The 24,732-nt window shown below is 42.9% G+C and overlaps 1 protein-coding gene across 12 annotated transcripts in view; it reads left to right on the top strand.

The window, feature by feature from the left end:
- Nucleotides 1–24,732, top strand: part of ENPP2 (ectonucleotide pyrophosphatase/phosphodiesterase 2) — a 147,687-nt gene that overhangs the window by 100,911 nt on the left and 22,044 nt on the right. For all 12 annotated transcript variants that reach the window (XM_053244119.1, XM_053244127.1, XM_053244121.1 and 9 more), the window contains 8 exons: nt 8,790–8,898; nt 9,975–10,100; nt 11,472–11,503; nt 13,103–13,230; nt 13,899–13,986; nt 15,950–16,037; nt 22,336–22,508; nt 24,357–24,405. In XM_053244119.1, the coding sequence (XP_053100094.1) occupies nt 8,790–8,898; nt 9,975–10,100; nt 11,472–11,503; nt 13,103–13,230; nt 13,899–13,986; nt 15,950–16,037; nt 22,336–22,508; nt 24,357–24,405 (793 nt within the window). The remainder of the gene's footprint in view (nt 1–8,789; nt 8,899–9,974; nt 10,101–11,471; nt 11,504–13,102; nt 13,231–13,898; nt 13,987–15,949; nt 16,038–22,335; nt 22,509–24,356; nt 24,406–24,732) is intronic.

Below are 24,732 nucleotides of genomic sequence, written 5' to 3'. Positions count from 1 at the left end.
GAGAAGTGGAGGCTGCTGGGAACTTTCCCTCCTCCCTGCCCCCTGTGTCACTTTTAAAGATTGCAAGGGTTGGTCTTGAAAGAGCGCCCGGCACAGGCATAAGGCAGCATTTGGTGACTTACCTCAGGTGCCACAAAACCTTGGGCCACCCCTGGCTGCTCCCAATGGCTGTTTGTCACCAAAAGGGAAAAGAGCAGATGCAGTATAAAGCTTATCTTTTGTTTTTCTCCCCCGTGGCTCATAGTACTGCTACAACTACAAATATTTATACTGTATACCACTCTTCAACCAAAGCTCTCAAAGCAATTTACACAGAGAAATAAATAGTGGATGGGGGCATTTTAACTGGGGGGAATGGAATGAAAGGAAGGGACCAATGTCTCCTCTTCCAGTGCTGCAGCCCAGTCCAAATCTCCCTCTTGCCATGAGGGTGCTTTTGAGCAAAGAAAGGGTCCAGCATTAGCTTGCACATGTAACATCTGCTTTAGCTCTGTTCTCAATGATAATGTAAAGAAGCAAGTACAGCTGTGCAATCACACGTCCAGATGTTAAGATTTGCTATGGGCACGATCTTCTTTCCTAAAGGAAAGATAGGAAGTATTTAATGTTGGTTCTCTTAGCTTCTTTTAAAACAGGAAGTTATGATTGTCTCATAAATAAGCTAGAAGGAAGATCTCAGTGGGGACCCCTCAGGGTTTCTTGCTTAGTAGTCTTAGGAGTTTGGCTGTAGCATGCAATCCTTTCCCCTTCCTTTTGTGTAGAGCTGGCTGCACCTTACGCCTTTGGAACAGATCTGAGCTTTTCCTCCATATGGTATTCCACATTATTGCTTGGAAGAAAATTTAAGGATGCAGTGGGAATGATATTTTCAGTTTAATCTTCCTACGCATTTGGAGTAGGAGGATTAAAAAAGGAGGGGAGAAAAGAGTGGTATCAAAAGGTTTCTTTGCAAATGTAATTTGTATGTAAATTACTTGCTGCTCAAGTTATCTTGTATGAGTTGTTTTCTCATTTTTTATTATAAAATTTGTATATAGATAGCAACATTATTGCTGTTTATATAGTTTCTGTAGCCCCATAACACACACATTGAAGGCATGTACAGTCTTTATACAATGTACACACATACAGATCAGAAGGCATGTGCAATTATTCATACATTACATCCAATACTCCTACAGTAGTACACGTACTGTCTGTATGCTGTATTTGAGAGGCCTATACCCTGGTTCGCTTTTAAATGAACGCCTGTGCAGTTATTCACACACAAACAAGTACATATGTACAGCTATCTGGGCACTGCAATGTAAAGCTTATGTCTTTCTAGGTGCTGGAATATGAAGCTTGACCCCCAAGTACCTTTGGCATGTGTTGTGCTTATTAACGTTGTGGCCATTACTGACCCCAGATATCTTCTCTTGGTCAAATGCAACTCTCTCTCTCTTTTAACTGGAATCTATTTTGGCCCCAATTCACCGCCTGAGGGGACCATCTCAGTTTGTCTAATGAAGGGGACATCCCTGGTTGGGAGACTTGCCTACGGCTGCCCAATCTTATCTCTTGCAGAGAGGAGATCTGAACCAGGTTTTCCCAGATGCTCTAATATTCCATCCATTATACCACACTGGATTTCAAGGAAGCAAATTGTCCAGGATAACTAGACTGTATCCAGATAGTAACATGTTGTGTAACACTGCTGAACCAGAAGTGTTGGAAGTTGTTGATGAGAGCAAGAGGTATCTGTTAGCACAAGGTTTTTATGCTGGAGTTCTGAATTTTGATTGTGTCACCAGTACTCATCCTGCTAGATCCCAGTCTGCCACTTGGGCCACTAGGAACCTGTGTAGGGACTAGCATAGTCCTCATGTGGCTTGTAGTTGCCAGGCACAATGAACTCTCACACTTAAGGGCTGTGCCCGATGATGTCACACAGGAGATTGATCACTGGATCTTTCAACATTCTTATTTTTATTTAAAAGCAGCTTTGGTAAGTGGATTGGATATGCCCCAATCTTTATTAGAGCATGTTAACATGTTACTGCCCTTCTAAGAGAAGTATAGTGGAAATTCTGGGGAAAGTGGAAAAAATTCCAAAGCACTTGTTAGAACCTTGAGTGAGAATGGTCATCTGTTTAGACTCGCTTAAATTTGGTGGAGGTGGTCTTGATCAATAAAGTTTTTTATTTTCTTGCATCTCCATAGATTGGTGTGTAACATGCAATCCTTTCCTCCTGCACCATTGTCCCAATATAGGTTACCTCCTCTGCTGTTGTTCACCATATTGCAGGGGAAGACAGATACCAGGCTAGTCTCCACCCACCATGGGGCTAATATCAGCTTGGGGGGCAATTCTTATTGCCGTTCCTTTAGTGCTGCCACTCTGCTCAAAACGGGAACCCCAGCAGTTATTTTTCAAGTGAGGGGGAATGCAGCTGGGAGATCTGATCATGGATGTTTCACACTGTATCTCTTTCAGCATCTGTCTCAGTCCCTGCTCCTCTTGTGCATGGGTGTCTGCAGGACTTTTTCTGGGGGGAGGGGGGCACGAATGCTGCAATCCTATACTGTACCCACTTACCTGAGAGTAAGCCCCATTGAATTCAGTGGGAATGGCTCAATCCAGGGAGGGGGACAACTGCCCCCCTTGCTCCCCCTCTGGATGCCCATGTTCTTGTGACTGCATAACTCCTACAAAATGAAAGGTCACGCATCCTTCCTTCTTTCCTCGTACTGATAACTATTCTTGCTCTTTCGAAGTGAGGCTAAGGTTTGGCTGGTTAATAAAAGACTTGGCTTTCTTCCTAGCTCTAACTTCTTTTTGAAAAAGAACCTCTAACTTTGTGAATGTATTTACAAATGCTCAGTCTACTCTGCAAGCTATGAATCGGACAACATGTTCCTGCGCTTAAGGACTGTTCCTGCTGCTCCTCTAACATGCTACCCTGGGATGGCGATTTCTCTTATTAGAACCACTTGGTGGCACAGTTAAAACTCTGGCTGCGCTGACTTTGGAAAGAGTGAGTAAACTGTGAGAATCCTTCCTTTCCCCCCTCCCCCTCCTGCTGTTCCTCTCATCAAGACTGCACGAAGCTTGAACTCTTCCTTAAAAAAAAAAAAAGACAACTGAAGTTGCTTTCTGGAAAAAGACAAATGGATTTGGATTAGCATCTCCCTTCCAGCTGCTTGCCTAGGAAGCAATGAAACAGCATGGCAGATGGTAACACTATTTCTCCTTCCAAGAACGCAGCTCTGCGATTGAACAACAAAGACAGAGAATGGCTAAGCGGATAGGAACAAATGGCGTTGTAAATCATTGGCAAGCCTCAACCCCCTTCACTGTGCTTCCTATTCTCCATTTTTGAATTAGCTGCACTATCTTCCTGTATGTCATCTTGCACTCTTCTGAGAATCTGATCCTAAAAGATGCCAAGAACTCTCATTGGAATAGTCAATCGGAGTTGCATGCAACGTGGCTTCTTTTAAGATCAACCACAGTAACATCCAACAAGTGTGCACTGCTTCGCTCTCCAGCTCTTCTTTTTTCAAAATGGGTCTCCCTCCTCTTAATACAGAGAAGTGAAGAGAACTTTTACTTTTTCTCCAGCAACCTTACTTTGGATCTCTCCCCCCACCACACATACCAGATGTCACAGTAGTTTTGTACAATAAAAGGAATGGTCACAAAAGCTACCTGGCTCTACAGTGATGGAGACTGAAGTCCTCCATGAGCAAAATGTGTCCTGCAGTTAGCAGCAGTGAGAATGGTTTCTTCTCATTTGGAATGTGGTTTGTTTTAAAGATCAATATGAGGATAAGGTAGTTTTAACACCTGAGAATTTTGGCAGATAAGAATACGGTGTTATTTCCGAGCTCTTTGATTCAGGCATGACTTTTGCTGCATGGAACAGATACTGAGTGACTTGCAAATTGGCCACATAGAAATGAAATGTTTACAACTCTATGACATATCATATAATTATAATAAACATATCTGCTTTTTTGAAGGCATAAATCCTACTATTCATTGGATGCTCTTAAACAAAACAAAAAAAGCATGAAACTGGACCTCTTTCCCCCTAGAAAATAAACCTTATCACCTTCAGATTATTTATTATTTCTCTTATGTGCTCTAGTGCTCTTCTCACAAATAACTAACTCTTTGCTTTCAATCTTCACTCTGAACTTGTCCTTTGAATCGCCTTTGATGGCTTTATTCAAGACTTGGTGTACAGTATCCTAGTTCTGCTGACTCAGGTAGTTTAACTATCTGATGTTGGCTGAGATGAGTTTTTTCTGAGTCCAGACATCTCTCTCCGCCAGTACAGGAGAGTAGTTTTGGCTCACCTCTTACTCCATCTAAAAGACCTAAGAGAAAGATAACTCCTAAGAGGAGACAGAAAAGACGAGTTGACTCTTCAAAGAAAAGAAGAAAGGTACCTAGAGTGGAACAATACTCCGCGGAATCCCGTCGGAACAAAGTAAGTTTCAAAAACTGACAAATATCCAGTTTGAAGCCTTTGTGCTGCTTAACATTTGAAAGTCTTTTTTTCAAAGCTGAACTTCCAACACAGTCATCCTGAAAATATGTCAACAGAATGCTACCACTTTAAGCAGCAAGGGTACCACTTAAGCAGCAAGCCCACCCACCCCCACCATGCACATACTTACTTTTTGGAGTTGTGTTCTCCCTATATTAGGCTATTCAGCAAAATCAATCCTAACCATTTTAGAAAGAACTGTTACAAAAGGGATGCTAGAAATAAAGACTGGTGCAGACGTTTATCCAAGATTCTTCATCTACAGATGGAAAATTTTCAAACCAGCCTTCAAAATATTAAACATTACCACACACTGCAGCCAAATGTTTGCCCATATAGAATATACTACTAGCCCTACCTAGATATTGTTGGAAAATGTAACCAAGTCACTTCCTTTCATAACACACTATGAAAGTGCTATCACCTTAGACAGGGACATAGCCAACAACTTAATAATAATGGGAGAAGCTGTTTTGGAAGATTATAGGGTTCCTTGGAGCTTCTATGCATGTTTTGGAATTCAGCAGGTGATATTAAGAAAGGTTTACACCAAAACAGCCATATCCCAGGATTTGTAATGTGCACTTGAACAAGAACATAGTCTCTTAGTAGGATAAAAACCCTAAAAATGTGTTACCTTCACTTAAACTTTAGGCTATGTATAGGCTATTCAGATGACTTATAAGATATAAACATATTTTGGTGAGTATGTGGAGGCTTAGCCAAGGTTCTCCGGCTGTTGACCTGCAGAAGTAGACTGGTCTGAGGGGTGTGTATGTGTGTGTTCTTTTACAACATCTAAAATATCTAGTCTGATTATACTAATGTATTTGGCAGGGCCAAAGCAAGGGCCCTGGGATATGTTAAGGTGGGGGTCCCCTCCTCCTTTGTCTTGAAGATGTAGCACACAATAATTGCTGCTCCTACCCTCCACTAAGTAAATCTTGCCCGTGCTGGAGGCTTTTCAGATAGCAGGCTTTACCTCAGGTTTATTGCGAGGCTTTAGTGTGAATTTGGGGCATACTTCAACACAAAAGGAGGATTTTTTAACCCCCGTCATAAATCGGGCTAGGTTCCAATACGGAGGGGAAAACCCGAATCATGTGTGGTGCTCACGAAATATCACACAGACTTTGGGGTAAATCTGGCCAATACATGAACTCCCAAGTACAGTTGCAGTAAAGTCACCGTCTGAAAAAGCTCCTCGTGGTAAGAAAATGCAAGCCCTTATGATACAAAGGATTCCTGAGACTCATGTCCAGGGATCCACGCATACCCTGACTAGGAATGTGCACGGAACTGGGCGGGGGTGGCTCGAAGGGGTGGCGGTAGGACTTTAAGGGCAGAGGAGGGCACACTTACCCCTCCCCCTGCTTTCCCCCCACCGGCGCTGGAGTTTTGTAGCGTATCTCCCTGCTGCCCCTTCTTCTCCAGCTGAAAGTGGCCGGAAGTAGTAGGTGCGTGTGTGCACACCGGGGGTGTGCTTGCGCACACCAGACGGGCTCGTGCGCATGCCCAGCATACGCATGGGGTGGGAAGCAGGGGGAGGGGTTAATGCACCCTCCCCCACCCTTAAAGTCCTACCCCTACCCCCGCTGAATGTTCAAACCAGCCAGTGTTCGAACCTGTTCAGAGGCCCATAAAAGGGCCTCTGAACAGGTTCGTGCACATCCCTACCCCTGACCTGGCCCAACACTCCTCTTCTCATTATGATTGGCTCAGCCACCTCTCCCTCAACCTGACAGACAGGCTCACCAACCCGGGAAGCACTGGCTGATCATCAGCAGCAGCATTTCCCTGGCTGCTGAGCCTGTCAGTCAGGCTGAGGGAGGAGTGGGCTGAGCATGTAGCCAGCCAGTCAGGAGGAGAGGAGGGACGCTGTCTGAGGCTTCTCCCATCCCCTCTTGTAGAGGACTCAGCGACATGAAGCCAAACAGAGTCCTGGAATGGGGGAAATGGACAGCACGCTAGTGAATGAGCCTGCAGCCCTCAGCTGCCTCTGTGGCCCAGCATGTTCTGTTGTAACGACAGCCCTGGAATTTGGGCATGGGATGTATGAATTTGACTGTCCTTTCTGTCTCAACAATACTATTTCACTTTTCGTCAGAAGCAGCTATTCCCACAAACAAGCAGCTCCACAATTACTCATTTGAAATTCATTAGTACGCAGTTTTAAGGCATGTACACTGAAATCATGGGGAAGGGGGAGAGAAATTTTATTCATTCATTCATTCATTCATTCATTCAATCTATGTACCACTCTTCGTGAAGTGTTTCAGGGCGGTTTACATTACAATCGAAAACACAGAATAAAGCAATTAAAATTGAGAAACAAACCAGATTAAATCTGATTAAATTTAAGGTTAAGAGTAGATATCATTAAAGGCCAGGCTGAAGAGATGGGTCTTTAATAGCACTTACACTTACATTTATATACCGCTTTATAGCCGGAGCTCTCTAAGCGGTTTACAATGATTTAGCATATTGCCCCCAACATTCTGAGTACTCATTTTACCGACCTCGGAAGGATGGAAGGCTGAGTCAACCTTGAGCCCCTGGTCAGGATCGAACTTGTAACCTTCTGGTTACAGGGCGGCAGTTTTACCACTGCGCCACCAGGGGCTCTGTTGAAGGCCTCCAAGGGAGACAGCCCTCTTATATCCATGGGGAGCGTGTTCCAAAACCTAGGGGTGGTGACTGAGAAGGCCCAATCCCAGGTTGCCACCAGATGAACTGTTTCTATGTCACAGTTTACTACTCGGTGGGAAATACAATGAAGCTCTTCTCACGATTGGCGAGAAGAGCTTCTTCTGGGTCTGTGGAGAGATGATCCTGCAGATGATCAAAAGGCAGCCCTGGGCAGCTGGATCGGCCGCCCACATGACTGCCGGCTCCGTCACGGAGCTGGTGGGGGCTGCCGGGATCGGGGGCCACGTGGCCCCTGGAAGTTTCAGGATGGCCCACACGTGTGTGCAGGGCATCCTGGAGAGACCCCCGAGCCCGGGAGGCTGCTTGCAGCCTCCCGGTCGAGGGTCTCCTTATGTGTCACCACGCGCTGCGGCGACACATGATTAAAAAAACAAGGTTAACGGAGTGATCACTCAGTTAACTTTATTTCCAGGGAGGGAGATTTAACGAGCTTTGCTGCCAGGAGCCGCACGGCTCCCATTGCAGCACATGTTTGCCCCAAAGCGAGCTGGGCTGCCTTAGCCCGCTTTGGGGCGATCGTAGGAATCGCCTCAATATATTATTAGTGAGAAGCAATTGTCTGACAACTCTCATTCATAAACAGATGGCCACTTCATGTTTGCTGTCAACTTCATTTCTTAGCTAACGAATGGGTAACCTGCAGGCTGCATGGTCCTCCTCTTACACAGCTTTCTCGTCTCTCTTTAGAAATCCGAGGGAACCAAATTTTGTTTACAGAGATAAGCATACTTATGGAGAAATAAAAACAAACCCATGTCATAGAATATCTTAGTTGTATATATTTAAGGTCATCTTTGTTTTAAAGTTAGGCTTTTGTGAATCCTTTAATTTCATCGATCCTAAAGAATCAACCACATGAGAAAACTAGCCAGGTTCTGACTTACCACAACCTTATTTAAACTTCAAAATTCTTCAGTACAAGTGTCCTTTTAATATTGCTGTTTAAAAACTGTGTATATTCATTCTAGCCTCATGTAGTTTCAAACTGAATAAGTTTTCCATAAGTTCATCTTTATTCTGTTGGATCAGAGTCTATGTTATAGATCTTAATGTTGTTCATATTTCAAATATACTGAGTTTGTCTATGCTCAAATGATTAAACATAAAACAGTTGGAGTAGGTTAGGCTTTCCAGTTACTGGAAAGCAAGCATGTCCTGATTCTCTTATGTGCATTGAAATCCAGAACAGGATGCATTATTAGGCCTAGGTGTGTTGGAATGAATGCATGGAATAAATTGTGTGTGTGTTTGTGTGTGTGTGTGTGTGTGTGATATGATACAAATAAGTGAACTTGAACCAGAGAAAGGGTGGGTATGATCTTTCTGTCTCATCAAGTGTGTTTATGTGCATTGAATAAGGCACATGCAAATGCTTTTCAACTAAAATCAAAGGGCATTATGGTTGTGCTAGAATGGTGAAAACATCACAAGTCAAAAGGCAGGGATTTGGTTATGTACACATGTCAGAAAAGAGAGAGCTAAAAATGGAAATAGTAGGGATGGCTAATTTTTTACTCTTTGTGCAAATATATGCATATATAGATGTTGGGCCCACTAAGAGATATTGACAAGGTCCTAGGACAACTAATGGATGGACTGAAGCAGCTGAACCTCCATCGCTGTGTCAACATTATCTTTGTTGGTGATCATGGTAATTAAAAAAATTTAAGCATCTGATATAAAGTCCGAATTACTGTTTGTTCATGTAAGGACACCAGCAAACAACTCAAGATTGTATGTAAATGAGAAAATTGCTTCATGGGATTGCTAAAGACGTCTAGTGAAACTCTTCATACCCCTAACATGTATATTCCATGCAGAGTTTCAATGGATTAAAGGCCAAAGTCTGAAATGCTTCTGAAAGACAAACACAAAAAGATTTAAGGGGAAAGATGAGGTGATTGTTGTGGCTTTCTTGTAACATTTTGTTTCCTGGGCAAGCATCTCAGCCATTTAAACATGTTTTTTTTTTTAAAAAAAAGTTGTGCTTAGCAGTTGTACTTGCTATAGAAAATACTAAATTCTTAACATGTTATGCTCGTCACACTAAACCAGTACAATACATTAATAACCTTACTTAAGTTTATTGTGTTAGATTTCTTTTCTTCTTGACTCAATGAAGATTCTTAGGATACAAAATTACTGTAATTCATTGAAATTATAGTTTTAATTGTAAGCAAGAAGAATACTGTACTAGTTTCCTCATAATTGCTGTCTTTAAAACTCTATGTTCAAATGTTAAGATTTTTACTTTCTGGTCTAGAATTGGCAGACCCATCCAGTGTTCCTTCTAACAGGAATTCCCAGATATTGTTGACTACAGCTCCCATAACCCCCAAGCATTGCAGCTTGGGGATGCTGGGAGTTGTAGTCAACAACACCTGGGGATCTCTGTTGTTGTTGTTGTTACATTTATATCCTGCTCTTCCTCCAAGGAACCCAGAGTGGTGTACTACATACTTTTAAGTTTCTCTTTCACAACAACCCTGTGAAGTAGGTTAGGCTGAGAGAGAAGTGACTGGCCCAGAGTCACCCAGCTAGTAAGTTAGAGAGAACACTGGACCCATCTCTTGGGAGAGCTGACATACTGGAGGGTGGATACACATCTAGAAGCAGAAAGGGAAAACAATTAAGGCCCCACATGGCCACTCCTCCCATCAATTTGCTTTCATAAATATTTATGCTGCCTCCTTTTTAAATTACGTTGAATTTATGTTCCTTCCACAGGGATGGAAGAGGCCACTTGTGAAAGAACTGAATATCTGAACTCCTATCTGTCTAATGTGGATGACTTAATTCTGATACCTGGAACACTGGGGCGTGTTCGTGCCAAAGTTAACAGTAACATCAGATGTAAGTTGATTTTGCAACACTCTGCCCAATCAGATGTAAGTTGATTTTGCAACACTCTGCCCAATCTTTGTCACTGTCAGGAACCATAGTGGCAGGATGATACTTTCTCTTTTGGAAGTATCACATTTGAAAGATGTACTCCCTGTTGTGAGGATTCTAAGGCACTGTTGCTCTTTAGGAACTACATATTCCATGTTGGCAGATGGGTATCGTTCACATGACCCGAAATATGAATAGGCTCATCACATGACCCAAAACAATCAGAGAATCTGCCAGCCAGGGTAGGAAAGATGTGCATGCTCCCAGCCCACAGTTGTGTGAACTCAAAAAACAAAATGGGAGGAAGGGAGGGTGATTGTGCGGGAGATGGGAGATGGTAGGATGTTTTTTTGTCCACCCTTGGTAAAATGCTGGGGACAGAATGTGGGTAGTAGGATGCATCCATCCAACCCATCTCCCACATGATTACCTTTCCCTCCTGCACCTTGCTTTTTGAGTTCCCATGAATGTGGATTGGGTGTGCTCACAGTTCTCCCACCCTGACCCGCAACTCCTCCGACTCTTGTTTCAAGTTGTGTGATCAAGCCTCAAATATGTTGTTGCATAAGGCTTAATTCTTTTTTTTTTTAAGTGATGCAAAAGTGGTTTGGATTTAAGGAATTGTGAGGGGAAGAAAAATGACCACTAGCACTATTCTGCAAATGATTCTGCAAAAGCATAAGCAAGAGTGCATACAGCACATAGTTAATCTATGGAATTCTTTGCCATGGGATGTGGTGATTGCCACTAGGTTGGATGGCTTTAAAAGGGGCTTAGACAAATTCATGTAGGTCTGGTCTATCAATGGCTACTAGTCTGGTGGCTATGGGCCACCTCCAGCCTCAGAGGCACGGTGCCTCTCAATACCAATTGCAGGAGAGCAACAGCAGGAGAGGGGGCATGGCCTCAGCTCTTTCTAGTGGGCTTCCCAGAGGCATCTGGTGGGCCACTGTGTGAAACCGGATGCTGGACTAGCTAGGCCTTGGGCCTGATCCAGCAGGGCTGTTCTTATGTGGTACACCCAGTGGTATAATAAGTAAGATCTAGAGCAGTCCTTCTACTTCCTCTGGCAAAATGAAAGAACATTCTTGGATTTAGTGTCACTTTCTCTGCACAATGCTCTACCAGACTTCCCTTTCATGAGCAGAAGGCATCTTCAACATGCAGAAATGCAACTTTAGATCCAAGGTAATATCTAACTAGAAGCAATTTGCAGAAAAGCTAATTCTTGGTCTGAAAACTTCTTTAGCTGAAGGCTCAATTAACTTTTAATTAATTAATCAATTAACAATTAACTTTTCTTTTTCCTTTCTCTTTCCCCATCTAAAACAGATGACCCCAAAGCCATTGTTGCCAATCTTACTGTAAGTATTTGATTAGCATGCATCTTTTTATGCGAGTTGCTAATTAAGGAGCCTCTGGTTGCTTCTAGTAGCTCAGGCTTAGGCAGGATGCTCATCAGACTGAGTAAAGCTTTCTAAATTGAGACCTTCATGGGTATGGAAGAACATTTGTCATGATTTCCACTGTTTGCTGCTGGTAATAGATTTTATAACTTTTCTGGATGACCTGCACTGGAAGCCTTGACTCTGAACTGAGTCTTTATCCCATCTGTTGGAATTGGAAAATGCTCTTTTATGAGTAAATATTTTGCCAGTACTGTACTCTGAAAAATCTGATGATATCCCTTGGGCTTGTTTTGAAAACAACAACAAAATTATAGGAGCACACAGACTTGAAATTTGGCTCTTCAGAAAATGAAAAACAAATCAGTTCCTCCTGTCGTTGTTAGCTTTGCCCCCGCCCCCTTTAAAAAGAATAATATATGATATGATGAAAGAGAAGATCTCAGGCAAGCAATTCATTGCAAGCAATTCATTGCAATCAATTGTAAAATATTTTTGCTAAAATGCTTGGCGCTCAAACAGTAGGTTACTGGATGGTTAATGCTGTGGCAAACATCAAATCTTGGATATTGTATGAACCAGGCTACATTATGAGCTACATAGTGTACTATATTTGGAAAAGGTGCTAGTATAGAATTGTGAACTGCAGGCTTTTAAGATATCATTTTGACTTGAGAAGTTCATGCTTGCATAGTTTGGTGTCTCTTATATGACAAAACCAAAGTCTGGTTCATATATTGATTAAGCCCACCAAAGCAGTAGCTCATTCAATGGTTTGCTGTTGGACTAACAGCTACTTCTTCTGGTAAATACCCTTAAATACCTTTAAAGGAGATTCACAACATGGCAGAAAAGGCATTGGAGCTGCAACTTAGCATCTGGCATGGGCCACAGATACCTTCATCCACACTGAGCAGGGCTATCTGCATAATGTACTTGCAGGCTGCTGAAGTAACAATCCTAGTGCCTCTGCTGCAGTTTTGTGACATCCTCTAGAAAGGATATTGAGGCCTCCCCCTTCCAGCTGCTGCTGGCCATCAGTAAAACCTGTAGGATGAAAAAAGCAAGCATGCACCGTCTCCTCTCTACCATTCACCTTAAGTACAGTGTGATGTTGGCGTTCCTGGAGGAGAGCCATGCACACAATGACCTGAGTTGCACAATGTACTCATTCCACATGTAGGAAAGGAATACATCTGCAAACCTGAGTGCCCACTTCATGCATTACATTATTTGTGTGTTGGAGAGGAAAGATATGTGTGGCCATACAAGGGCACCCTCGGCCTAGTCAGTGGCAAGTGCCTGAACTGGGCCTAAAAGAAGGTTAGACAAAGATTTGGCTGGAATTGGTTTAGCTGGATCCAATAACACAGAAGGGGTTGATAAGAAGACTACTTCATGTCCCTTTCAGACCAATTTCCGAGGGTGTTCTGGAGATGGGGAAGCATGATCCTTATGCAAAGATAGCTTTGGGTAGAATTCCTGCTTCTGGCAGCAAGCAGGTGGCACAATGACCTGCAAGGTCTCTTCTAAACTTCTGTCTCTTTTTTGTTTCAGTGCAGGAAGCTGGAGCAACACTTTAAGCCCTATTTGAAGCAACATCTTCCTAAGCGCTTGCATTATGCTAATAATCGGCGGATTGAGGATGTTCATTTGTTAGTGGAGAGAAGCTGGCATGTGGCCAAGTAATGAGTTTTTTCTTATTGTGACCCTTATGTTTAGATATTTTCAACTGACCATATATAATGTTTGGGGGGAAACCTGAACTTTCTTGGATCCCAAGCCATGGCTAAGATCAGTTTATGTTATATCTGCACCAGGATGACTTGGCTTTTGAGATGAAGAATCTCTGTACAATTATTCTTCAACCTTAAAAGAAGCCAGTACAACAGATAATGATAAAATGTGCACTTCTAAATTGGAGTTAAAGAAATTGGGGAGACCAATGCAGTTTCCATTCATAATCCTTGGTTTCCTAAGCAGCAAACCTATAACAATGATGAACTATAAGCATCATAAAAGAACTTGACTAAATAAAGTGGGCCTTTATTCAGTTATTTGCAAGGAAATTTTGAAAACCCGTTTTCAAATATTGTGTGAGAAATTCTTAACTCTGCGTCTTGATTTGAGGTTTGATATATCATACCTAGCTTACTAGAAACCTGTCTGGAGAATAAAGTGGCCCTAGGAGTGCAAAATTTGGCCATCCCTGACCTTATAGAGTGTAACAGTTGTCTGTCTTGGCTTCATTTGGAGCTGAATATAAGCTGTATATGAGCTCAGTGGTAGAGGTGGGTTTTTTGTTTGTTTTTTGCCTTTCATTTTTTTAAAAAAAGTCTTTTTAAACACTTAGGAGGCCTGGGGATGTCCTCAAGAAACTAACAGGGAAATGTCTGTTCCAAGGAGACCATGGGTATGACAACAAGATTAATAGCATGCAGGTAGGAGCAGTGGAGTACTTGGGCTTCTGGTAGTTGTACTGGGAAAGGAGTGGACAGTACACTAACGTACTTTTAAATATAATTATAATGTAACATAATTATAATTTTAACCATAATGCAGCATATGCTAATAATTATAATTACTATCATATGCCACAGTCTGGCATTCTCTCTGTGATATACTGAAATAAGCATGTTCTAACTACATATAAAGCTGGTGTGTGTGGCAGGTGCCCTGTGAACACATTTGGGGAGGGAGGGGGATACTTAGAGCAGAACTTTAGCTAAAGAGGTCAGCAAATGAGGATGGGGCATGCAGAAAGTCCCAGGTTCCATCCCTGGCATCTCCAGGTAGGAAGGATTCCTGCCTGAAACCTTGGAGAGCTGCTGCCAGTCACTGTGTAGACAATACTGAGCTAGATAGACCAATGGTATAAGGCAGCTTTCTACAGGGGCATAATTATAATTGAACAAGGGGAGGGGGGCAAATGTCCCTGGGCCTGTGAGGGAAGGGGGCCACTGGCTGGGAAACAGCCCACTATTTGCTCTCCTCTCCCAGCTCCTTGACTCATTGGCACGCTGCTGGCTCCTGATTGGATGCTATTTGCTTAGGAGTGAGAGAAAGGGCATGCCAAGACTGTTTTGGTTTTCACCATGTCCATATAGTTCTTCTGCAGCAAAGATGTAGATGGGCGTCTTCACTTCTTGTCCCAGGGCCCACTTCAACCTTGCTATGCCTCTGGCTTTCTGTGTTCCTTTCAAATCGAGGCATACAGGTAGACCTTGCTATATGCAGTTCTGCTAATCGTGGTTCTGCGTATTTGTGGTCCACAGAAAGGCACCCTACCTCATTATCCACAGATATGAAAGGGTTAAAACTTATGAATCCACAGTTCCTATAAAACCAGAAATGACCATGAAGGTCATTTCTAGCCGCCATTTTGTCTGTAGGAGCCATTTTGTGGCTCATTTTGTCAGAAGAAAAGCGGGGGTGGGGATCCACAATTTTTCCCCATTTGGAACTGGGTGGGGGACATTACTGGATGTCAGAAGACCTGCGGAGCACGGCAGGGCACTTTATATGGCCCATTTCCACATTTTCCAGCTTTTTTTTTTTTTTTTGAGACTGAGAACCTAACCTCTGCGATCTCATATACTTCAATGACTCATTATCCATAGTTTTGTTACCCGCAATAATCTGCAGGAACAGAACCCTCCTCACAGATAATGAGGTCCCCCTGTATAGATGTTTGCTTTTCTTGGGGGAGAAGCAAAGAGTTTCATAGTCCTCTGTAGCCAAACCCTCTGGCCTTGGGAGAACTATAGATTCGCAAACCTTCTCCCCACCCCCATCAACCCTTGAAACTTGCTTGGGGTTTCAGCAAACTATTTAAACTTTTTTTGTTCTACAAATCAAAGTACATAACTAATATAAAACGGGGGAAATCAAGCGTGGAGTGAATTACAGATATTCTCAACTGTTCTGCAGCCTTTTGGCAGACCACCTAGATGGAGCTCACAGAGCATTAGTGTTCCATGGGCCACAGTTTGAGAATCTCTGCTACAGAGCTTCCCTCTGACTTGAGAGACATTACTGGTTATTGTCCACATAGTTCCAGATTTATCTTTGTAGCCACAAAGACTAGAATCTTGCTTCTAAAAATGAAGTTCTGATTTTTTAGGATGCTGAGTTCTATATCAGATTTGCCAGCCCTTCATGATTAGTCTGGGGTCTCTAGGAACAAATATCCCTCTCCGGGACACTATTGAAAGCAATCCTGGAGGAGTTAATGGCATGGTATTGTCCAAAAAATGGGGTGGGGAAATTTCCAGGAATAGCTTTATTCAGAGTTATCAATTCTAGTCAGATACCAAATTGTGTTTTTTCTGCTGTGGTTGTGCAGAACACATCTAGTGCTAACTGTTTGCCTTGCTTTCTCCCCCACTCCCATATCTCTCTCAGACTGTCTTTGTAGGCTATGGCCCTTCATTTAAATTCAGGACAAAAGTTCCTCCATTTGAAAACATAGAACTTTACAATGTTATGTGTGGTAAGTGGCATAACTCTTTTTAAAAAATAAAATAAAAATCTGTATCTGAAGATATTGGTGCTCACAGCTTAATTTTAACTTGTGTTCTGGGCTTGCAAGAGTTTTATTGTAGACAATTTGGAGGAAAGAATGTTCACTCTGATGTGAGCAGGGAGTTGAAACAAATCTGGAATGTAGTCCGGAGAGTGACTTGTCCAGAGAAACAGAACTGAACCTAAACCTAAGATCTCTTGATTACCTTGAACCTGAACTGAACCCCTGAACCAAGTGGTGGTAACAGATTGGTAATCTGGCCTTCAAGAAAATCTTTTGAGGGGTGATGTGATTTTTTTTCCTGTTCCAGCAATGTTTGGTGAAACTGTATTTCACAGTGAGCCATCTGAAAGAGGAGCAGCAGCAGGAGAGAATGGTAGGCAGAACCTAGGACTGGTAGTTCTCCTGGGCTCAAGTCATGACTTGCTGAACCACAAGCTGTTGCCCAGAAACAAGGCCTCATTGTGGGTATTCTTAAACTGAGACGGAAAGCTGCTTGTCTTTCCATGGCACTGCATTTGAACTGTGTATTTGGCTGGTGGTAGAGAGGGACCCTTTAAAGATAGTTGAAAAAAAAAATCCGCAAATGAAATGGTTCAGACTGAATTCATTTTATCTAGAGATCTTTGAGGTGATCTGGGATCCTTCACAATGTGGGAGAATGCTCTGTAACTCCACCCTTCATGTGCAATGCACACTCAGTATCTTCAGCAGCAGAGTGCCCTTTTCCTCAGTTCCTTCTCAACTACTGTCACGTGTGCCTTGTTTAGGACTCACTCCCCAGTTGTGCTCAGTTCCTGGAAGAAACAGAACATAGGAAGCTGCCATATACTGAGCCAGACCATTGGTTTATCTAGCTAGGTATTGTCTTCACAGACTGGCAGAGGCTTCTCCAAAGTTGCAGGCAGGAATCTCTCTCAGCCCTATCTTGGAGAAACCAGGGAGGGAACTTGGAACCTTCTGCTCTTCCCAGAGCAGCTCCATCCCCTGAGGGGAAAGTTGTTTTTACTGGATTTCACGGACTTAGACCACAATTACCTAAAGTTTACTCTTTGCCCAATGTTTCAGACTGTACTTTCTTCTATTTTGGCCTGATGGACACTAAGAAAACTTTTTAAAAGTGTTCTTCCTGTGGTGGGACACTCCCATCTTCTGATAAACATGATCAATATTTGCTCTGTTTAGGGAATGACCACATTTTCCATTCTTGAAAAAGCCTATCTTTCCCTAGACATACCCGAAGAGTAGAAAATTGCATTTGAGGGCTACCTTGTATGAAAAAGCTTTACGCCCTCCAACTCTGATTCCACAGTCCCTGTTACCGTTAACATTGTCAAAATCGGTTTTGCCTGGCCATTGGCTCTCAAAGTTGGGATTGAGGCATTCTCCAGATAGAGCCTCCCACACACTGAATTGGAGTGCTCCAAGGATGTCTTCAAGAAGCCATGTAAGAGAGACCACAAGTACCCCCATGACCCCTTCTGGCTTTACTTTCAAGGGGTTTTCGTTACATGGTACTGAAGAAGACATAGGCTCTGGTGCACTGCCTGTCCCCATTCCCAAGACACCTTCAGCTTCCCCAACAAGGGCAACTCCTTCCTCTCCATCCTACCATCCAAACTACCCATGGAAAGAGAGGTATCATTTCTTGGGCCCCAGTTACTCCTCCAGAAGAAGAAGAAAGGATTACTGGAGTTCTCCAGGAGCTCTTGACCCTGGTTATGTCAGGAAATTGGGGGAGATTCAGAGAACCTCTCTATATGCCCTCTCCATCCTTCCCTTATGACAAGAGTTCAGACTCTGGAAATCAAGGAAACTCAAATCTGCTTCTACTTCCTAAGATAGGACTCTTGCTAAGTACCCAAGCACATCTTTCAAAAAGCCACCAAATCCACTTCTTCCCCCACAACCTTCACTGGAAAAGCCTATACACACCCTGCATCTCCAGATGTACAGATCATTCCTCCTCTGACTCCTCAGGATAATCCCATAGCTCCTAAGAGAATAATTGGATGATGAATATACTTCTGATTCAGATGAGAGTTCTATACAAACTGAAAAATCTGTCTGACCCCTCACCTGATAAGACAGTACCTAATCAATCTTCTGACTCTCCCACTGAGGAAACAAAGTCCTACCGCATTTAGATAGTGGAAATGGTGACGGTCCTTGGCTTGGAACTAAAATATGCAGCCCCTGAGGTTAAGTTACCCGGTTTATGATTTCATGTCTTCCAAAACATGTTCACAATCATCGGCTCTTCCTATGCAGCCAGTTGTAGTGAACTCAGCCAAATCAGCATGAGACGTTCCATCTTCTTCAATTTCAACCTCTAAATGACTCGATAATTTTCCCAGAGTGCAAGAAGAGGATTACTCTTTTAAAAAAACAAAAATATCTTCCACCTAATTCTCTAGTGGTAGATTGTGGCATGGGAAGTAGATCTGGGAGAAAACGCTCTGCTCCCGTAAAAAAGGAGGGTAAGATATGGTACTCTGTGTATCGTAAGTTCTTCCTCCTACCTTTCCATTAAAATAGGGTTAGGGTTAGGGTTAAATATCATTATTCTATTTGGGAGAAGATCTTAAGGAAGCTCCTGAATCCCTTAAGTCCAAGTTTAAGGAAGTAATCCTTAAATCTGCAGATGTAACCCAGCAGCATTTGAGTACAGCCAAACACAGAAACTGAGTTCTGTCCACAAGCGGGTGCTATATCTTTACGTCACCATGCCTGGTTACGTACGTTCTTCTTCACTCCAAGCTGACATGAGGGACAAAATAGAAAACTACCTTTTTTACAGTTATGCCATATTCAGCTCCCAGATGGATGATACCATGGAAAAGATGACGAAGTCTAAGTTCATAGCAAACACCTTTACACCTTCTTCTACTCCTCAATCATACACTCAAAAGTATAGCAGATACGGGAGACATAAGTTTCAGTTCAATAAGTCAGACTGAAAGGACTATAGGAGGCCTTTCCAATGGAATCAGAGAAGGCCATCTACTCAAAAGAACAGAAGACTAAGTACCAGTAAGTAAGTCAAAACAGAACCTTCTGCCCCTTTTTCTGTTATGTCCTCCATCCCTGGGTGTTAAATATCATCTCCACTGGATATGCAATCAGATTTACCACCACCACCCTATTTGGGGGGATAAAATGCACCCACTCAACTCCTACTTTACAAGAAGAGGTAAAGGACCTCCTGGAAAATGTGTGATGGAGCCTGTTCCCAGGAAAGACCAAAGGAGGTTTTTTTTAATTCCAGATATTTTCAGGTTCCAAAAAGAGATGGAGGTCTCTGCCCCATTTTGGACTTTTGGACTCAACGAATTCATTCATCTAAGGAAGCTTTGCATGATAACTTTACAAGGCATTCTCCATCTTTTAGCAGATGAGGAATGGCTGGTTACCTTGGAGCTAAAAGATGCTTGTTTTTCATATTGCAGTCAGGCCAAGGCACAGAACATTTCTTCGATTTGCCCTGTGGGCCCAAGCCTACCAATATACCATCTTGCCATTTGGCCTCTCCACTGCACCCTGGGTCTTTACAAATTGCATGAGCATAGTAGTTGTGCATCTAAGGAACCTCCATTTTTCCATACTGGACAATTGGATGATAACCTCCATGGAGAGAGATACATCATGTATCCAAATACAATAAACCCTGGCATTACTGCAAGACCTCGAGCTCCAGGTCATTTGGAAAAAATTGAACCTTCAACCTCAGAAACGAATTCCCTACATAGGGGCTGTGTTAGACCAGAGGTGCACCTAGGTAATTTTGGAGCCTGGACCTAAAGGCTTTGGGGCCCCCACCCTTGCTGGAGCCCATCACCCTCCTATTCTTATCCCACATATTTCCCCCCCACTCCCCACTCTGTCCCTAAAGCACCCAGCATGTCATAATCACACTTGGCTGCCCGGCGCAGTGCGAGCCAGTGGTGACCACACAACCCAGGAGAGATTACAGAGGATTTGGGGGGCCCCAGGGTGTGTGGAGGCCCTGGACTTAGGCCCCAAAGTCCATGGGTAAGAGTGCCACTGTGTTAGACACACAAATGAAAAGAGCCTTCCTCCCAGAGGACAGAAGACTCTTAATTGTGCACTTAATCTACACATTCGAAACCAATCCAAGACAAAGGGCCTGAACTATTCAAAGGCTCTTAGGCTTAATGGTGTCTTGCAGCCACAATAAAGTATGCCAGATTCAGAATGCGCTGTCATTCAATGTGGTTTCCATCATTGTTCAAACCTAATGTGGATAGTCAACATGTGGCTACTCATCCCGCATTCAGTCCTAAGGTCACTCAGATGGTGGACCATCTTGGGAAACCTCACAGAGGGCTTTCCTTTTCAGCCTCCTACACCCATGCCCGTGATAATGGTGACAGATGCTTCCCTCAAGGGCTGGGAAGTGCATTGTTCAGGACTCAAGGCACAAAGTCTCTGGAATTCCAACCAGGCTACTCTCCATATAAACGTTCAAGAACGACTTGCAGTATTTCTTGCCCTGAAGTCTTTCCTACCACTAATTAGGGCTCATACAGTACTCCTAGACCATATGATGGTGGTCACTTACATTAATGATCAAGGAGGGACAATCTCCAGATCCCTGTGCAACTTAGCAGTTCAACTCTCGGACTGGTGCATTGCTCACAATGTTCTACCTCCAGCACTCCACATAAAAGGCATGGACAATGTCCTTGCAGACACCTTGAGCCGGCAGTCAGGTGCTCTTAAACAACACAAATGGGAAATTGATTGGAGTCGGACAGTTCTCTCTGATCTGTTTATTCAGTGGGGTACACCACAAGTGGACCTCTTTGCAACCACTGCCAACGGAGTGCCGACTGTACTGCTCCAGAGCAGGTCTAGGGAAAGGGTCACTGGGCAATGCTTTCCAGATGCCATGGAAGGGTCATATATTCTACCTGTTCCCTCCTGTCCCTCTACTATCCAGAGTACTCAGCAAGATCCTACAAGACAAAACAAGGTGCGTCTTACTCACCCCATTGTGGCCCAGGCTACCATGGTTCCCTCTGATCTTACACTTTTCAAAGGGAAATTGCCGCTGCCTCCCACACCGTCAAGACTTGCTGTTTCACACAGGTGATCAAGTCTTCCATCATAGTCTATGGACCTTGAACTTGACCATGTGGAGGCTGAACTTTTAGACAACATTCTATTACATGAGCAGAAGGCCTCCACAAGACATAATTATGGCTGCAAATGGAAACGGTTTGCTAGTTATGCCAAAACCAAAGGTTTGAATCCTTCACAGGCCTTCATAAGGCAAGACCTACTTTATCTTACATATCTAAAGCAAATGGACCTTTCTAATTCATCTGTTAAAGTGCACATGGCTGCTCTCTCAGTAGCATACCCAGGCTGGGATGCTAAGACGCGTTTTTCTCACCTGGACGCCAAAAGATTCCTTAAGGCCATTAATAATTCGTTCCTCCAATACAGAAACTTGTTGAGCCTTGGAGCCTCTCTTTGGTTCTCTCCACTCTGATGGAAGCCCCCTTTTAACTGTTGGCTTCAGCATCATTTAAGCTTTTTACTTTCAAAATGACCTTCTTAGTGGCTATCACCTCTGCAAGGCAGGTCAGTGAGCTTACTGTCCTAAGAACTGACTCTCCGTATACCAGATTCTTTGCTGATAAGGTTGTAATGAGTACTGACCCATCATTTAACCCCAAGATAGTGTCCAATTTTCACATCAACCAGGGCATTGTCCTTTCCTCCTCCTTCATAGACCCTGACACACCTCTCAAACAATCTCTTAACTCTTTGGATGTTAGAAGATCACTACTTTTCTATATAGACAGGACTAAGACCTTTTGGAAGTCTAAAAGACTTTTCATTTCCTTCAAGGGTGAAAACAAAGGACACCCTATCTCTAGACAGTGATTGTCACACTGGCTAGTGGAACTAATAATGCAGAGACCATGTTTTGAAGGATCCCAGATCACCTAAAGATCACCTATTACAGGTAAGCAAGCTGTTTTTCATCTCAGGCAAAATAATTCCATATTATCCTGCATGAAGTTCAAAGCTTCTGAACTGATAACTGGACCACTGTTTTTTTTTAGTGTCTGAACCAGGGAGTGAAAAATATTGATGAACTAGAACCATGTTTTTAATGATTGGACTCTCTAGGTTTGGGTTAGGTTAGTGTCTAGGGTTATTTACCACTCTTTAACCTAGAAAGCTTTGGATAGTTCTGCAGTCCCCCAATGTTTTTATAATCCCTTGCCAGATCTTCTTGGATTAAAACCTGCTCCAAACAATGGGACCCATGGAAGCTTAAATCACTTACTGAGGACCAATACATATAAGCCAGCCATGCCAGAGGAGGTTGCTAGGCCTCTCTATCCTGTAGCTACGACACCTGCATCTGACTTTGACCTAGGATGTACGTGTGATGACAAGGTACGTTTGAGACAACCATCCATACCTGGAGCTCCACCAGGCAATTACCTTTTAAATATCTACAAGAAATGTGAAATACTTTATCGCACCAGAAGTTTACTGTGAGCCGTTACCAAATAGAGAGGTCAGCTGTTCTTCCAGTCTGTTGAGTCTGTACTTTTTAAAGCTGGATCTGCTCACCATTCCTGTGCAAGGGTTAATTCCCCTTGAAATGTGAAGCACTCTGAATCTGTCTGTCTCATTCAAACTGATTTGGAAAGACTTGCTTTGTTGTGGAGGAACTGCAACATCTAGCCCAGTTTTTCACGCATGCTGGACTGAGCACCAGCATCCAGAAGAATATAGAAAACACCTAAAGATAGCAGCAGCTGAGGAGGTAATAAGAGGGTACTGAGTGGTGTCCAATGAGGAAGAAATCCCTTGTGCCTTTACCAGTGGGAGATGTGAACCAGCAATGGAGGCAGGACGTGACTGGTGGTAGACCATTCAAGTGCATGGTGATTTTCCTGCTATGAGTACCTAGGCAGAGTAAGTTGCAAGTATTGACACTTGTGCTGGGCACTCCCAGCCAGTTATTATCCTCACATTGTTTAGTAGCTGCTTTCACTGCCATCTTGTCCTCATATCAGTAACAGCACGAGGTTTAATCTCCCTCATCCTTGCCACTTGATGGCAGTGGCCTCTTTCTGCGCATCATGCTACTTCTCCAGATATTGCTGTATATAGCCTGGCTTAGAACATTGCTTAATTACCTTCGCACGATGGAAAATGTGTTACATGGCTGACGTAGTTGATACTTCCTTTCAGTCACAGACTTGCTGCTTATAAGGATAAGTTACTACTAAGAGAACAAAGTTGGTCTTTGGGTAAATGTATATGTCATTACCATAACACTGCTGATGTTGGTTTTAAAGCTGCTGTTGATTTTAAAGCTCTATTTTTTTGCTGCTGATGTTGCAAATGTATCCAGAACTGTGCTGCTCTCAGACAGAAAGTGACATCCTGTTATGTAACATCTCTACTTGGAATAAGTAGGCTGAATTGTATTAGAGGTTGTTGATTTTTACCCACAATAGGTAAAACAGCAGAGCACTAAGGAATGAGCACACACTCCAGTTACAGAGTAGGTAGCAGAGGATGGTTTGGATATTGGAGCTATTTAGAGAAAACACATGGAGATCCTTGTATGACTAAACACTAAATATTTATTGGTTAAATACACTTAGATAGGAAAGACCTATCTCTAATCTAAAGGACTACATAATGGATAGGTAAGGAGAGAGAGATAGAGATGTTTCCATCTGCTTTCTAGGAAGAAAGGAAGGATTGTGACTCAGCACAGGAAGTGCTGCAGAGTCAGTTCAGGGGTCATAGAGTAGGGAAAGATAGGGAGACCCTTACTCACTGTCTCTACTCCCAATGCCCCTAGTGGTCATTAGGACAGTTGGTGCAAAAGGTCGATGCACTGGAAGTTCATCTCCAACAAATTGTGTGCTGGATAAAGCCATCCCCTGACTGCTGCTGAAGACTGCACAAATCCATCCAGTTTCTCAGTTTTGGCTCTGTGAATTAGTCTAAACTCCACACTATATAGAGAAGTGTTCACCTGAACTGCAAGAGAAGCCATGAAACAAAGAGAATTCTGGGAATCCCTTTTGATCTGACCCATTTCCAAAATGCTAGCATACCCTTTTGACTGATACAGCATGTGGCTTTCACAAATTAGGAAACTTCACCAATAACTGTTTTTATAGAACTAGTGTTGCTTTGCAAGGTAAATATTGGAAATGAGGCATATGAAGATGTTCTTTTAGTTCAGCTGTCGATTTATGCTTTTTTTTTTAATAGAATAAGTTGGATGAACTAAATAGGCGTCTTCATGTCAAAGGAACGGAAGGTAAGGACACGATGGCAAACTCAGTAAAGGAAGTCTTTATTTCCCATGCTCAGCTTAGTAAACTGTAATTTGAAAGTGGTAAGAAATCAACCAATATGCCAGTCAGATTTTCCTTGTAGCATGGAGCTCTAATGTAAATCATATGTATCTCAGAGATATATATCTCAGACCAGATTTGGTGGAAGTTAGATGAGGAAGGTGTGTTGAGTGGCTTAATTTATGCCCAGTCTGTCTATAATCTCTCACTAATACATGTGGTCTACAGTGTTTTTCCATTTTACGAATGGCGAACTGAGACTCAGAACTGAGTCTCAGAAACAAAGGCTG

This window comes from Hemicordylus capensis, chromosome 4, assembly GCF_027244095.1.
Source record: "Hemicordylus capensis ecotype Gifberg chromosome 4, rHemCap1.1.pri, whole genome shotgun sequence".
Lineage (NCBI taxonomy): Eukaryota > Metazoa > Chordata > Lepidosauria > Squamata > Cordylidae > Hemicordylus > Hemicordylus capensis.
This window is presented reverse-complemented; position numbering and strand designations above follow the sequence as displayed.